The sequence below is a fragment of the Drosophila busckii genome, chromosome X (genome assembly GCF_011750605.1).
Source record: "Drosophila busckii strain San Diego stock center, stock number 13000-0081.31 chromosome X, ASM1175060v1, whole genome shotgun sequence".
NCBI lineage: Eukaryota > Metazoa > Arthropoda > Insecta > Diptera > Drosophilidae > Drosophila > Drosophila busckii.
In genome coordinates this window covers 20423113-20437843 of record NC_046608.1, presented here as the reverse complement: position 1 = coordinate 20437843, position 14731 = coordinate 20423113, and the positions used below count along the sequence as shown (strand labels likewise).

The following is a 14731-nucleotide window of genomic DNA, read 5'->3' as shown; positions in this document are numbered from 1 at the left end:
TAAGCATGAAAAACAAATCGAAACGAATCGTCGACCGATCGATAAATCGACGTTTCTTCTTCTCATGCAGATTCCTTCTTCACGGAACGCTACATACCCTTGAAGGGCGACTATTTGCGTGCGCTGCAGGAAGCTGATCTCACCATGAAGGCGGGCAACATCAAGGGCAGAAATCTGATGCTAATGCATGGCACAGCGGATACGCTGGTGCATCAGGAGCACACTTTGATGCTGGTGCGCGCCCTGGTCGATCAGCAGGTCAAGTTTCGGCATCAAGTGTATCCGGATGAGGATCATGGCATTGTGCGTTCGTTGAGTCATGTGTACAAGACCATCGAGTGGTACTTCGATGAGTGCTTCGGCCCCGTCGACGACAACGAGTGGGACCCGACGGGTCTGTTTGTGTTTAAACAATAATTAAGACCCCCCTACGATCCTTACGATGAGGATCCGCTTGCCAATCAGCTGATTGACATTGACGTCGATCCTGGTGCGCAGCGCAATCAAACGATGCCGGCAACAACAACGCTCTCAGCGCTCGATGAACTCGATAACAGCTTGCAGGTGCTTGACCTCATGACCTCGTCGGCAACGGTGACCTCGCTGAGCAAAGTGTCCAACAAGCTTTGCAATTACAGCAACAAGCGTAAGCTGGAACAGACCGAGGCCGCGCTGGCCAACAAGATGCGCATTATACAACACTAATTTGGAAAATTGTAAGTTTGCTCGCGTGTGTGCGTCTGTGTGCGTGTGTGTGTGAATGTGCATTTGTATTTATATATTTTTGTAGCACATGCACCAACCAATCTGTATCTTATATTTGTGTAGTGCAAAGCGCAGCGCCATCTGTCGGCAAGCAAAGGTGATTCATTTATGCGACTGATTTAAAATATTGTAATTGCGGCATGTCAAGCGTGCGATAACCAAAAACTATCGAACTAGCTATCGAACAACAATTGTGTGGGAATTCGTAGGGGATTCAAAGTTTAATTCAGAGAAGAACATAAACAAACAAACATTTAGTTAAATTAAATAGTATACATATACATATATATAGTTTAACAATTAGTTTACATTTTTCTGTGTATGTGTATGTATGTTCAATGTTTAATGATTTTTATTTTGAAATCATTAACTAATTGCTATAGCGAACGTAATTATCAATATACATACATACACACATACCACAACAACATATATATGTATATATATATGTATATATTTGACTGAACGTTATTTTTTGTATATATTAATATTTAAATTTTAATAACAACAACAACAACAACAACTAGAACAACCAACTACAGCAAACATTGATTTATTGTGCAAACAGCAAGACATAAAGAAAAACGCAGAAAGCAAATCTTAAGCGTATTTGAAATATTAACAGCGTTAGCAACAAACAAATTTGAAATTAGTTCAAATTCAACGTAATATAAAATGCGAAATTATCTTTGACTAAGCAAACATTTTGAAATGCTTATTAACTGTTATAGCATAAAGAAGCTGCAATTGTGTAAAACGCTAGTGAGCATATTAATCGATAACACACAAATGCACTGTACTAATCTCAATACAAATGCTCTCAGAGCTCAGAAGTGCAGTACAGTGAGTTACAAGCCAAGAGACACAAGCCAAACAAATACATATAGTATAATAAACTTAGGACATTAACTAATTATTTCGAATGTCCAATAGCTTAATTACAAACATAACTGTGTCATGTAGTTGTTGTGGCTGAAGCCAAAATATAAATCGATTCATAATTGGGTAAACATATGTAACGTATGAGAAATACATACATTTTTTTTTAATTTTTTTACCATTAAATTTAACTATGTGTGTAAAAAACTCACAACTATTGCAAGTAAAACTACATACATACATACATAGGTGTTAAATGTTGCGTCAATAAGAGCCCCAAAGCGGCGAAAATTTAATTGTAGAAGTAACTATGCGGCTGGTTTTGAAACCCAAGAAATACAATAAGTAACTCTTAAAAAAAAAACAAAAACAAAAACATACATATATAGTCAAGCTTTAAATGTTGCACACTGCAGTTGGAAGAAAGAAAACTTTTGGGAGCAGTTTAGAAAAATATCATATAAACAACAGCAAATATATAAACATAACAAAAAAAAACACTATATACAATATGTATGTAAATGTTGAGCATGCAGCTCTTAATAAATGTTAACAACAAATTCTATAAAAAATAAAATACATGTTTATAAATGTTTAAAAAACAAAAATCTATATAAAAAAACATAACTACATACAGATATTACACAAAACTCTCTCTCTTTTCCGTAAAGTACAAACTTCCATGAACTAAAAACTTACAATTTTATTTTGCCCCCTCTCTCTCTCTCTTACTTTCACATCACTATATAATGACCAATTACGAAACGTAACACAAAACTGGATATTTAATAATGTTGTCATTTGCCATATGACACGCCCCCAACGACATTATTTGGTTTCAACTCAATCAGCCTTAAGACATACCATATACATACATATATGAAGGCAAACCAAAATATCCTAGACACATAATACACAAAGCCCAATTGAAACTATATAGCAAGTACTTTGTATTTCGAATAAACTAGTAAACTGAGTAAGGCAAAAACAAACTGCAAAAGAACAAAACGAACAAACAAACAACCAGCTAACAAGTTAAGAAAAATCGAAACAATAAATAAACATCCATTTTTTTGTGTGTATGCAATTGCAACTGTTTTTTTTTTGAACTGGCGCGTAATCGATAAAAACAGCATTGCCTTGGTTTGAAACATGGCTGCTAAAATCCAAGACAACATTTTATAACAGATTGGCAATTTTGCTTTTAGAACAGTGGCTCTTATGCGGGAGCAGTGACTCTAAGACTGTAAGAGAGCAGCAACAGAAATGCTCAAGTGTAAACAGTATTATAGCAACTCTGAACTTGCCAGCACTGGTTTTAGCACACTGGCAACTCTAAATTGTATGTATATCAACAACCCTTGGCTAAATAAAAATCGACTATCGGCTAAAATACGTCAAATCGATTATTTGTGCAGCACTAAACAGCTACGAAACGTGTTCGTGCGTATTCATAGATAAAATTGCAATTTCGTTAGCGATTTTCAGCTGATTAAAAACAGATAAACTCAAACAATAGTAATTAAACAATTCATATATATATTGTGCGGATAAGTTGTCAATTGTAATACGGATAAAACGGTAAATGACAAATTCTCGAAAGAACTAATTTGCGTTTGCGTGTGTGTACTCGTGTATGTATATATATATATATATATATGTGTGTGTGTGTGTGTGTGTATGCCTAACTGTATGCATGCGTTTGTGTGTGTATGTGCGTATGTGCATAAAAGGCATAGCAACCAGACAAGCGGACGTCGCAATGAAAGTGAACAGAAGGAGAATAAAGTTTTGTGCTTAAAAGGACTGCAATTGCAACAAATTGAAAAACAGTAGTATTTGTAACCAAATAAGGGCAACGTACGTATACATACAAGAAAAAAAAAAGAGCAATTAATAATCACATTGGGACGATTAGCTGTATGTATATGTGTATGTGTGTGCGTGCGTGTGTATGTGGTAAACTTGAAATACAGACGCAACGAGAACAAACTCGTCAAGGTAAAGAAAAAACAAAAAGTAATGTGTGTGAAAAATTCCAACAGAATTACGCGAGAAATACAATTCGGAGAGACAGGCTAAAAAGTAAATCAGATACTTTTTGCATATGCAACTGTGTATGTATGCATGTATATATGTATGTGTGCGTGTGTGTGACGTCGATTGCGTATTGCGCCTAGCTGTGTGTGCGTGTAAATGTAATAGTAGTAGTAGTAGTAATTGTACTTTTGGGCGGGGGCTAGTGGGTGGTTGGACTTGTAGTACAAACCGCCCTAAGCTCTTAATATGCATACACACATATTTTTTAACTGCATGTGTATGTGTATATAGGCTATCAACCATGTGCAGCTGAACATGTTGAATATATTTTAAACTAATTGCATAAAAATTTATCAATGTTTACATATTCTATTAGGCGCATTTTGCATATCCATATAGTGCTGTGAAACGTCCACAGATCAGGTGGCAACGCCGACCTACATTTACATATTTTATGCTCAGCTGCTGCCGGTTGACTATAAAAAATACGCTTAAAACACAAAGTTATTTTTAGGTAACTTTTCAAGCATTTTTAACAAAAACAAAAAACCAATAGACAACTTTTATGTATAAATTAATTTAAATATATTTGTACGCATGTATACATTAACCATTAGTATTCTATGCTTATCAGTCATTATTACGCAATATGTGTTATATTTTTTATAAACAAGTTTTTTTAAATGAATAACGAATAACTGCGCGAATCCTTTTTCAAAAAGCAGCTGTAACTGCCAATTGTTATCGATGACGTTTTTCGCGTGTATCGATAGCAGCTCAGGGGCTAAGATGCGGCAACGCTGTCGCTGTACATTGAGACTTTTCGTGAATAATGCAGTAGCATAAAGTTAGTTTGTTGAATCAAAAAGTTAAAAAACACACGCTCTAAATCGTACATGTGTTTTTATGTGTCGAGTGTAAGTGTAAGTGTAACGTTTAGTGTGGCAGCCATCCCATGAGAACTTGTTAATTTGCCAAAAAGAAAAAACTACAAATTTGTGTATGTACTTATGTGTATGTATGTACAATAAATATATGTAAATTAAACAACAATGCTGCAGTAGCTTAGCTACTTATGCATTTGTGTGTGTGTGTGTGTGTAAAACTTTCAAGTATAAGCTGCATTATCAAGTCCGTGTACATGTGTGTGTGTGTGTAAATTGGTTAAATCAACACGCATAATTAGCGGTTTATTTATTTATTTTTTTTTTTGCATAACCGACATCTCTTTGCTTGCTATTTGCATTGCCCGCGCTCCCGGCACCCACGCCACAAAGCCACCTGTACGCCCTTGCGCGCGCACAAACACACATACATCTGCATATACATACATTCAACACATACATATGAATATGCATACATAGACAATCAAGAGAGATTTGCGGCAGTCTCGTGAGCCGACAGCTCGTTTGCCAATGCGATAACTAGACGTGCATGCTATAGACACACACACGCACACGAGCACAAACACGAACACGTACATTTGTACGTATTTAATTGTCTGATTTGGCCCATTTGGCTCTGCTTCTTATATTTTTTTCGACTATTGCTAAGCACATTTTTGCTCTAAAAACAAACATACATTTATACACATTTGTTTGACTAGGTGTGTGTGTGTGTGTGTGTGTGTTTGTGCACAGTTAAGGCGCCGGCACTCTCTCGCTCTGTACGCTTCAGTTGCATTTGGCGCCGACGGCGACGTTGGCAATTTTCTATTTGTAGAAAAATAGCGCATAATTCAAATGCAATTATTTGCGATTTTCATTAAATGAAGTGATCACGATACGTTCATATGTATGTGTGGTGTGCTGGTGTGTGATGCACACCACGCTTCTGACGTCACACATGTATAAATTTAGTAAGATCAGAGAGAGAAAGAGCGAGCGAGCGAGCGCAATGTGTGTGTGGGTGCACTTCGGAAACAGGTGGCAACGCTGCCAACAACATTGTTGTTGTTGCTGTTAACACTGCTAATGTTGTTAGTTGCTGCTGCTGCTGCTTATGCGCCGCTGCTTATACTTGCAGCTTAGATTTTCCTTTTCTGTTTTGTATTTTTGAGCTGCTCTCTATTAAAATTGATTGCTTTAAATGTTATTTTGTTATTGCAGCAGCCTCTGTATACAAAATACACAAACAGTGACGCCATAAGCTACTGCATTGGTGAGTTTAGAACAATTAGTAAAAATAACTTAATAAAGCTAGAATCAATAAAAACCTTTGCAGCAACATTTGTAAGCAAGCGCCGAGCATGAGCAACTGCAGCGGAGTGGAGTGGAATTAATCTGAGCCACATGCAAGGGCAAAACCTACAACGCTGAGCTAGCTAGAGATACAAATACATACATATATAGAGCAAGAGCTAAAGTTTTTAAAGCTTAGTACTACTACTACTACGAGCAGATTAAACAAAGCAGCAGCAGCAGCAAGTGGGCAGTGCCTGAGGCAGGCCAAGCCGCCCGCTCCGCAAGCCAACACACACACACACATATATACACACACACATTAACACACACACACAGAGAAAGAGTGAGTGAGAGCGAGAGAGAGAAAGAGAGGGAATATTTTTGAATGGATCCCTGTGTTGGCTGGTTTCAGGAGGAACAGGAGGGACCAGCGTTGCGCACATGGTTAAAAATTTGGGAAACGAATGTACTGGAAATGGGCGCATTTCTTGAGCAACAATTGCAGCAAAATAATAGCAACAGTAGCAGTGGGAGCAGCAGCAACAGTACCGTCAGTGGCCAACAGGTCAACATTAATAATAATAATAATAATAATAATAGCACTAGCAATAGTAATAACAATAACAACAATAACCTAAATCGACTGCTCAACAACGGTCCTATTGACACTCTGCGTGATTCCGACTCATTTCAAAATTTTCTTCAGCAGTTTAACGAAGTGGGAAGCAACAACAGCCAACAATCCGACGCACGTCCAGGTGGAAAGAGTTCCAGCAATACGTCTATTGATTCCACATCGAACAACGACAATAATTCGCAAGCCAGCAGCAGTAGCAGTAGCAGTAGCTCGAGCAGCAGTAGCAGCAGCAGCAGCAGCAGTAGCAGCAGCAATAGCAACACCAATACCAATAACAACAGCAGCAGTAATAACATTGCTACAACGACGGCTCCAACAGCAGCAACAGCCACAACGGCAGCGGCAACAACAACTGTTGCAGCTGCCACAAGCAGCAGCTGCAGCACGAGCAGCAGCAATACAACAACAACAACCACCACACCAGCAGCAGCAACAACAACAACCGTTGCTGTTGTAACTAACTTTGTATCAAATCCCGCGTCCAAGTTGCCGCTTCACGAGCGCTCCAACACCTATTACAATCCATCACGCAGGAAACGCGTCGTGGACAACAAAGCCAACACCTTGAATCTGAACAAGCACGCCGAGATGATAGCCAAGTACAAAGGCTGTCCCTGGCGTGTGCGTGACTATCCCTATGGCGAGGGCATTCTCGGTCTGCACGAGGAGATCGAGCACTTCTATCAGTACGTGCTGCCCACACCCTCCGAGCATGCCGTACGCAATGAGGTGGTCAAGCGCATTGAGGGCGTTGTCCAATCCATTTGGCCACAGGCCGTTGTCGAGATATTTGGCTCATTTCGCACGGGATTGTTTTTGCCCACCTCCGATATTGATCTCGTCGTTTTAGGTAAGTGTCGCATCCATGCTTGCCCAACATTTAGCACTAAGAGCGTTTTCACCTTTACTTTTGTCTAATTGCTAGCAGGGCTGTGGGATAAGTTGCCGCTGCGCACACTCGAATTCGAGCTCGTGTCGCGCGGCATTGCCGAGGCGAACACGGTGCGTGTGCTGGACAAGGCATCGGTGCCGATTATCAAGCTAACCGATCGTGAGACACAAGTGAAGGTGGACATATCTTTCAATATGCAATCGGGCGTGCAGTCGGCAGAGCTTATAAAGAAATACAAACGCGACTATCCCGTGTTGGGGAAACTCGTGTTGGTGTTGAAACAGTTTCTGCTGCTGCGCGATCTCAATGAGGTGTTCACTGGCGGCATTTCATCCTACTCCTTGATACTCATGTGCATAAGCTTCTTGCAACTGCATCCGCGTGGGTCTTTCCATGACAAGACCAACTTGGGTGTGCTGCTTCTGGAGTTCTTTGAGCTGTACGGACGACGCTTTAACTACATACGCATTGGCATATCCATTAAGAATGGCGGACGCTACATACCCAAGGATGATTTGCAACGTGATATGGTTGATGGTCATAGACCCTCACTACTCTGCATTGAGGATCCATTGACGCCGGGCAATGACATCGGTCGCAGCAGCTACGGCGCCTTGCATGTTAAGCAGGCCTTCCAATGCGCCTATCGCGTCCTCACCCAGGCCGTCAGTCCCCTGAATCTTTGGGGCAGCGATGCGCGTGTTACCTCCTTACTGGGTGCGTATCCAAACACTTAACACTTTACTCTTTATATGTTGGTTTTTATTTTATTTTGGTTTTTCCACGCGCCACAGGTCGCATTATACATATAACGGATGATGTAATTGATTATCGTGAGTGGATACGCGAGAACTTTGAGCATTTGGTTGCCGTCGATCCGACGCTGTTAGCGTTGCCGCCCTATACAAATGGCGCTGCTGCCACCAAATATGTCATCATGCCCTCGGGCGCAGTGATGCATCAGATTTATCATTCACATGCGGTGCTGCAGCCACAGGCACTAGCGCAACCTTATCATGTGGCAGCGGTAGCAGCTGCCGCCGCAGCGGCGCAGCAGCAGCAACAACAGCAGCAGCAGCAGCAGCAACAACATCAGTTGGCATCGCAGGCGCGTCATAGACGTGGCAGCACTTCGTCTGGCGATGACTCGGAGGATAGCAAAGACTGCGATGTGGGCGATCGTGAGGGCAGCAGTAATAGTCAGTCCGGGGAGATAATTGATATTACTAACTCACCGCCCAACGGATTGGATGTGGCCACAACAGTGACGGGGATGCAGCCAGTGGTGCTGCCATTGCCACTGCCACTGCCTACGCCCAGTAGCAACAACAGCTCCAGCTCCAGCAGCAGCTCCACAGCGGGCTCGTCGGTAATGCACACACCCACACGCATTGATACATGATGAATCGCTGCCGGCCTAATGCAGCAGCAACCGCAGCAGCAGCATCACCAGCAGCAGCGGTCGCCGCAGCAACAGGCCGCCGGCTGCGTCATGCTGGCCGCAATTGCAACCGCCATTAGCAACTGCCACAGCAGCAGCAACAACAACAGCAGCAGCAGCAGCAGCAACAGCAGCAATAATCCAAACTCCAAACTGAATCTGAATCCGAATCAGACACAAAATCATATTTCTAATCCTAATATAATTGCAATGCCTCTGGTGCTGCCGTCCCATGGCGTTGCCGGCGGCATAGCAACTGCGGCCAGCATGCTGACTATGGCCCAACAACATCTATGTATAACCTCTCCACCACTACAACTACAGCCCGATGCGGAGCAGCAGCAGCAGCACCTCAGTGATGTAACAACAACAACAGAAGCGCTGGAGCTAACAACAGCAGCAATTGCAGTAGCAACCACCACAATAACCTACAGCAGCAACAGCAGCACGCCCACTATACTGCGCACCTACGGACAGCAGCAGCAGCAGCAGCAGCAAGTGCAGCAGCGCACTCACACCACAACATATTACCGCCAGCAATTTTATGTGCCACCGCCCATGCAGCAGCAAACGCTGCAGCAACTCAGCAAAGCCATTGTCACCAGCACGCAACAGCAAGCAACTTATGCAGGACACTACCACCAACACCAACAGCAGCAGCAGCAGCATCAACCACAACGACCGCAGCATCTGCGTCTGGCCAGCAGCAATACGAGTGGCTATCATCATCATCATCACCACCACCATCATCATCAGCACCAGCACAGACGCCAGCACTATCAGTCGAAAGTCGTTAGCTCCCCCCTAGTGTCCTCCAGCTGCACAGCTGCCCCACCAGCAACAGCACCAGCAGCAACAGCCCCACCAGCAGCAGCAACAGCAGCACCAACAGTTGCAGCAGCAACAGTCGCCGCAACACCAGCGAATAGTAGCAGTAGTCGCACGCTAGCCAGCTCACCCAGCTCTGGCTCCATCATTTCCATATCGTCCGAGTCCTCAGTAGGCAGTTTAGGCTCATCATCGCCGCGTTCCTCGCGCTGTCGCTCAGGTGGTGGTGCTGACTCCGCGGATTCGGCAGCGGGTAAGTTGCAAGTAGCTGAGGATCGCTAAGCGTCTTGTTAACGTCCCCCCCCACTCCCCCTGCCCACATAGATTAGAGCGAGATAGCGTTAGTTGTTGTTGAGCGAGCGCAATTTGCATTTGATAACTACTAAACAAAAATGAATCGTATATGTAAACATATATTATATTCAAATATAGACATAAAGTCGCCATTTTGCATACACACTAAATGTCAAGTTAATTCTAACTGTAACTGTATGTAGTCTATACATATTTAATATATATGTAAGCTAAGCGCTTGTGCCCTCTAAACACACACACCCTACATTATATATATATGTATATATAATACTTTTGCATTAGCTATAATTTCATTTAATTTCTAAAATAACTATGAAAGCAAATGCAACACACACACACAAAACGCTATACATATATATATATATTTAAATTTAAGTGTTTTTTTTTATATAAATACTTACTGAAGCTTATTATTTGAAGCGTCATTGTGAATTAAATATGGAATTATTCATTTTTAAGCTAACAAATTCAACAGTTTGTATAGAATTGTACAGTTTTAAGCCAACTTCAACATATATAATTTTTTTTTATTCTACTTAGCTGTTTAAAACCATGAAAACCTATTAAATTATAGACATCTGCTTATATATATATGCATGTATGTATATATATATATGCATGTATGTAATGCTAGTTAAGATTGTAAAATATTTTGTGCACGCAATTGTCACGCTAATATTATTAAGTGAAATTGCGCTGCTGAAACAAGCAAAGAAAAAATTCAAGAAAAACTAAAAAAAAAAAAATTTATCTTGTATAAATAACAAAGCAAAAAAAATTTATTTTTTTTTTTAAACTAAGCAATATGTAATTCCTAATGTTGTAAGCTATTAATCTATGCATATGCTGCTTCTTTTTATTGTGGGCTCAAATGTTTTTAATTATTATATGTATGTTGTATACCTCCCAACAAAATACCATTATGATTATCTTTATAAACTCGGCACCTAAGCTGTAAGAAATACTACACGAACACATTGCATAACAAAACTCAAACTAATATGGAATGTGTTTTAAAGCCAAAACAAAAACAAACAAAAAAAAAAAGAGAAAACAAAACACAAACCAAAAAAGGTGTTAAATTATTCTTTGTCATACGACAGTAAACGCAAGTAAATTGTAATTGTTGCTTACTTAAAGTTCCATTGAAAAATTCGAAAATATTTAAAAATTGCAAATGATGCATTTGTTGCAATTATCGAGCGTCTACTGTACTTAAACTATATATGCATATATGCAATTCCTGCCATTTATTAGTGTATGTACATTACAAACAGAAATATGTAATTCACTTAATTAATTTGTGCTAATTTTATTTAAAACACCGTTGGTCTATTTGCCTATGCTCCCCCCCCTCCCCATGAACTTTTAAAAGCTCTCGCCTACCCCTTCTTATCTTAAACGTACTGCCATTTTGAGAAGCGTTTTTAAAAAAAACCAAAAACAAAACAAAAAAAAACACTGACAGAAATTATTATTAATAACTTAGACTTTGTATATGTATAACATTTTTAGGCTGTTCTACTTTATGAATCGCGAGTATCGATAACAAACAAAATACAACATTAGACGCTGTCTTTTTCACCACACACTGCTACTTCACCACGATATGAGTTGCATGAGCAGAAAGAGCCTTGGCCTTGCTTAAAAGCCCACCTTACACACACACACACACACACACACACATGATCGCACGCCCAGGCCACCACAGAAAAATGATAAACTAATCGATTAGCCATAACGAAAAAATAATGCATATATAACTTATTGCGTAAAAAGGATTAAATTTATGCATTCTGTCTGTTGAATATTTGTATATCTTAATTATATGTAGTTAAAACAAACTATTAAAATAGCATAACATACACCCACCCACACACACATACGTACATACACATACACATTCTTATATATGTGAGTTGCAGTTATGCGTGCGTGGGGAAAAAGCAGTCGAAATAGTCTTAGGTTAGTTAGGTTTAAGCATAAGACTTGAAAGCAAATTATTTGGAAAACAGAAATATTAATAATGTAAATGTAAAACAGACACACACACACACACACACACATAACACATACCGATACATAATACTTAGATACAAGCATACATACATAGTTGACATTAGTATTGAGCCAATGTCGTAAAATTTTCCAATATCCGCATCACTGTTTGACTTAGACAAGTAAGTTGTGAAAATACAAATTTCTGTTTGTTTTTTTCGATTGATTTAATTACATATATAGCATTAAAGGCTACAGCGATTGTTGAGATCTAAATATATGATATATAAGCAAAAAACAAACAAAAACACAACAAGCATACATAAGAGAAATATCCCATTGTATGTGTATATGTGAATTTTCATAGCTCTGTAAGTCGAATTCGTAACAATTTAGTCTTATATATGCATAAACTTAAACTCAACTGATGTATAATGTATACTTAGCTAATTGATGCGTAAGACGATGATAATGATAATGATAACGATAATTATAATGGATGAACGATGAAGCAAAGTAGAAAGAAAATCTGATGAAGATGAAGAAAAGTATACAGCTGATTGCCGAAGCAACAGCTAAATAAATGCCGCGTCCTAGTGCGCGCAAAAAAAAACAAAACACAACCCAACTCCCATTCTCACCACTTAATGTACGTAAATTTAAAAGTCTTGGGATCGCTGGCTTCGCATACGTAAAGCATAAGGATCTTGCAATTGGCATCGTTGATCAGCTCACGAGCGCCAAACATGTGGACGCAGTTCTCATTGCCGCCATAATTATCTGGCATCTGCTTGGCTCCATTCCAAGGTGCATAGGTCATGGGACGACCCGTCGACAGCCAATAGAAAGCGCCTTCAGTGCCAAGATCATTGCCGGATATCCAGAAGTAGTCGTTATTCTTAAAGCCCTTGGTCTTGATATACTTAACCAGCGCGTCCATCTCCGGCTTATCCTCAATGGACGCCAGATGGGCGTTCATCATGCGACAGGCGCCTGCAGCTTGAAACCAATTCACCTTATTCATCGACTCTATATAGTAATAGTTATCACCGATTCTAATAAAAGGTGTAGTGTCTATATCCGATGGTATGCCTAAAATAAATTTCAATTGAAATTAAATGGAATAAGAGCAGCTACGCTGAATACACACCATTGTACACCTCTGTGCGGTAGTTGGTGAATATATTTACGTCCGGTAAATAGCAATGTGCCGGAATCCAACAGCAGGAAATCAGCAGTAGAAATAAAAAACATTTGTACTGCATTTGAGACCAGTGATTATTCTATAGACACTATTCAATTGCGACTGTTGCCAGTTGTGGTGCATTCTAAGGCTTTTATGACCACAACTAGCTGGCGTCTAATCTCTTGCATCCACTTCAGCTGTTATGTAAAGCGGCTGCATCAACAATTGCAATTGATAAGCATTATCAGAGTTGGTTTTATACAGTTGGAGAGTTATGGTAAACAGTTTGCATCGACTGCAATTGTTAGCTGCTATTCTACAGATATCCATCAAATTACAAAAGGGCATGCATTTTTGAGTTCCTGGGTATCAAATCTATCGAATTGCATACCAGGATATACAAGATTGAATAAAATAAATTGCCAGCAAGTTCGTTGCTTAAGTCTTTTTGTGTTTACATTTTGTATGGGCAAATTGCAATGTTTTTTAGCTCTTGCTTCTCCGTTATCCTTCGGATCCAAAAAAGGACATAGCATTTTCGAGCTCTCGTGGCATCGTAATTGGCTATTCGAACTGCATACGCAATGGTGTAATTCTCCAGGATTGCACAAAAAAATTTCTTGAAAAAATTTACAGGGGGTTAGTCGCAAAAAGTGGCCCAAAAACACAAAATGTCCTTTTTCTCGGGAACTGTAAGGACTACATGGATGTCCTTTGGTGTAGAAGAAGTGCTCCTTGAGAGCTTTCAGAATATACAACTCAAAGGACGAAAGTCCTTACAGGAGCCGAGAAAAACAGCTTTTTTCGTATACAGAAAATAGCGTTTATTTCCCGAATCCTTGCCAGGATCAGGACGAAATTGATGCCAAACGATTCCTTTCTGAAAGGACTATCACTTGGGTGAAGGACATCTGGATAGTCCTTGTGGTTCCTGAGAAAACAAGGATTTTGTGTTCTTGGCCACTTTCCTCGCGCCCGAGGCGAAAATTTTCCAAGTTGATGGACAATATGATGACCCTATATTTTTTTGATGCAGATCCATAGAGTTTCGTCCTGTGAGTCCCGGGAACCAAGAATTTTGGAAATGCGGCCTGATCCTGCCGAGATATGGCCACTTTTCTCTAGAGGATTGCCAGTGCTTGGCAGCCCTTGGCGGTATGCAACACTTTTAGCAAAACACATGCATACAAAAAAGTGTTGCATACTTTCAAGATGAAATATTAGCGGAGACAACAACCAGGCCCGGTACGATAACATTGCACCGAACGAAAATATCCGTTGCATACCCCAAAGGGCTGCAAAGCACAAGCAATCCTCTAGAGAAAACAGGCCATATCTCGGCCGTATCCTGCCGCATTTCAAAAATTCTTGGTTCCCGGCACTCACAGGACGAAACTCTATCAAACTGCATTAAAAAAGTATGGGGTCATCTAAGTATCCATTAACTTGGAAAATTTTCGGCCCAGGGCGCGAGGAAAGTGGCCAAGAACACAAAATCCGCATTTCCTCCGGAACCACAAGGACTATCCAGATGTCCTTCACCCAACTGATAGTCCTTTTAAAAAGG

General features: G+C 40.3%; 3 protein-coding genes across 4 annotated transcripts in view; 2 read left to right on the top strand and 1 right to left on the bottom strand.

The window, feature by feature from the left end:
• Positions 1–434, top strand: part of LOC108606270 (inactive dipeptidyl peptidase 10) — a 50241-nt gene extending 49807 nt beyond the window's left edge. For both annotated transcript variants that reach the window (XM_017996247.1, XM_017996246.1), the window contains exon 9: positions 71–434. In XM_017996247.1, the coding sequence (XP_017851736.1) occupies positions 71–417 (347 nt within the window). In that variant the 3' untranslated portion in view covers positions 418–434. The remainder of the gene's footprint in view (positions 1–70) is intronic.
• Positions 418–9977, top strand: LOC108606275 (non-canonical poly(A) RNA polymerase protein Trf4-1). Its single transcript, XM_017996253.2, is given in 6 exon segments — positions 418–716; positions 5793–5844; positions 5908–6432; positions 6574–7354; positions 7433–8113; positions 8191–9977. Coding segments are annotated over 4 exon segments (3399 nt in total). The 5' UTR covers positions 418–716; positions 5793–5844; positions 5908–6252; the 3' UTR covers positions 9948–9977.
• Positions 9978–12184: 2207 nt separating this feature from the next.
• LOC108606274 (C-type lectin 37Da) lies at positions 12185–13581 on the bottom strand. The gene is made up of 2 exons (XM_017996252.1): positions 13129–13581; positions 12185–13070 (listed from the first exon to the last, which is right to left on the bottom strand). Exons 1-2 carry the CDS (start codon positions 13241–13243, stop codon positions 12616–12618), a joined length of 570 nt encoding a protein of 189 aa, XP_017851741.1. The 5' UTR covers positions 13244–13581; the 3' UTR covers positions 12185–12615.
• Between the last annotated feature and the right edge of the window lie 1150 nt (positions 13582–14731).

Bases quoted from the DNA above. Each gene is read 5' to 3' on its own strand.
- LOC108606274 (XM_017996252.1), bottom strand. From the start codon at position 13,243: ATGCAGTACAAATGTTTTTTATTTCTACTGCTGATTTCCTGCTGTTGG. The intron at 13,071-13,128 runs GTGTGTATTCAG...AATTTATTTTAG, and splicing joins CCGCACAGAGGTGTACAATG to GCATACCATCGGATATAGAC.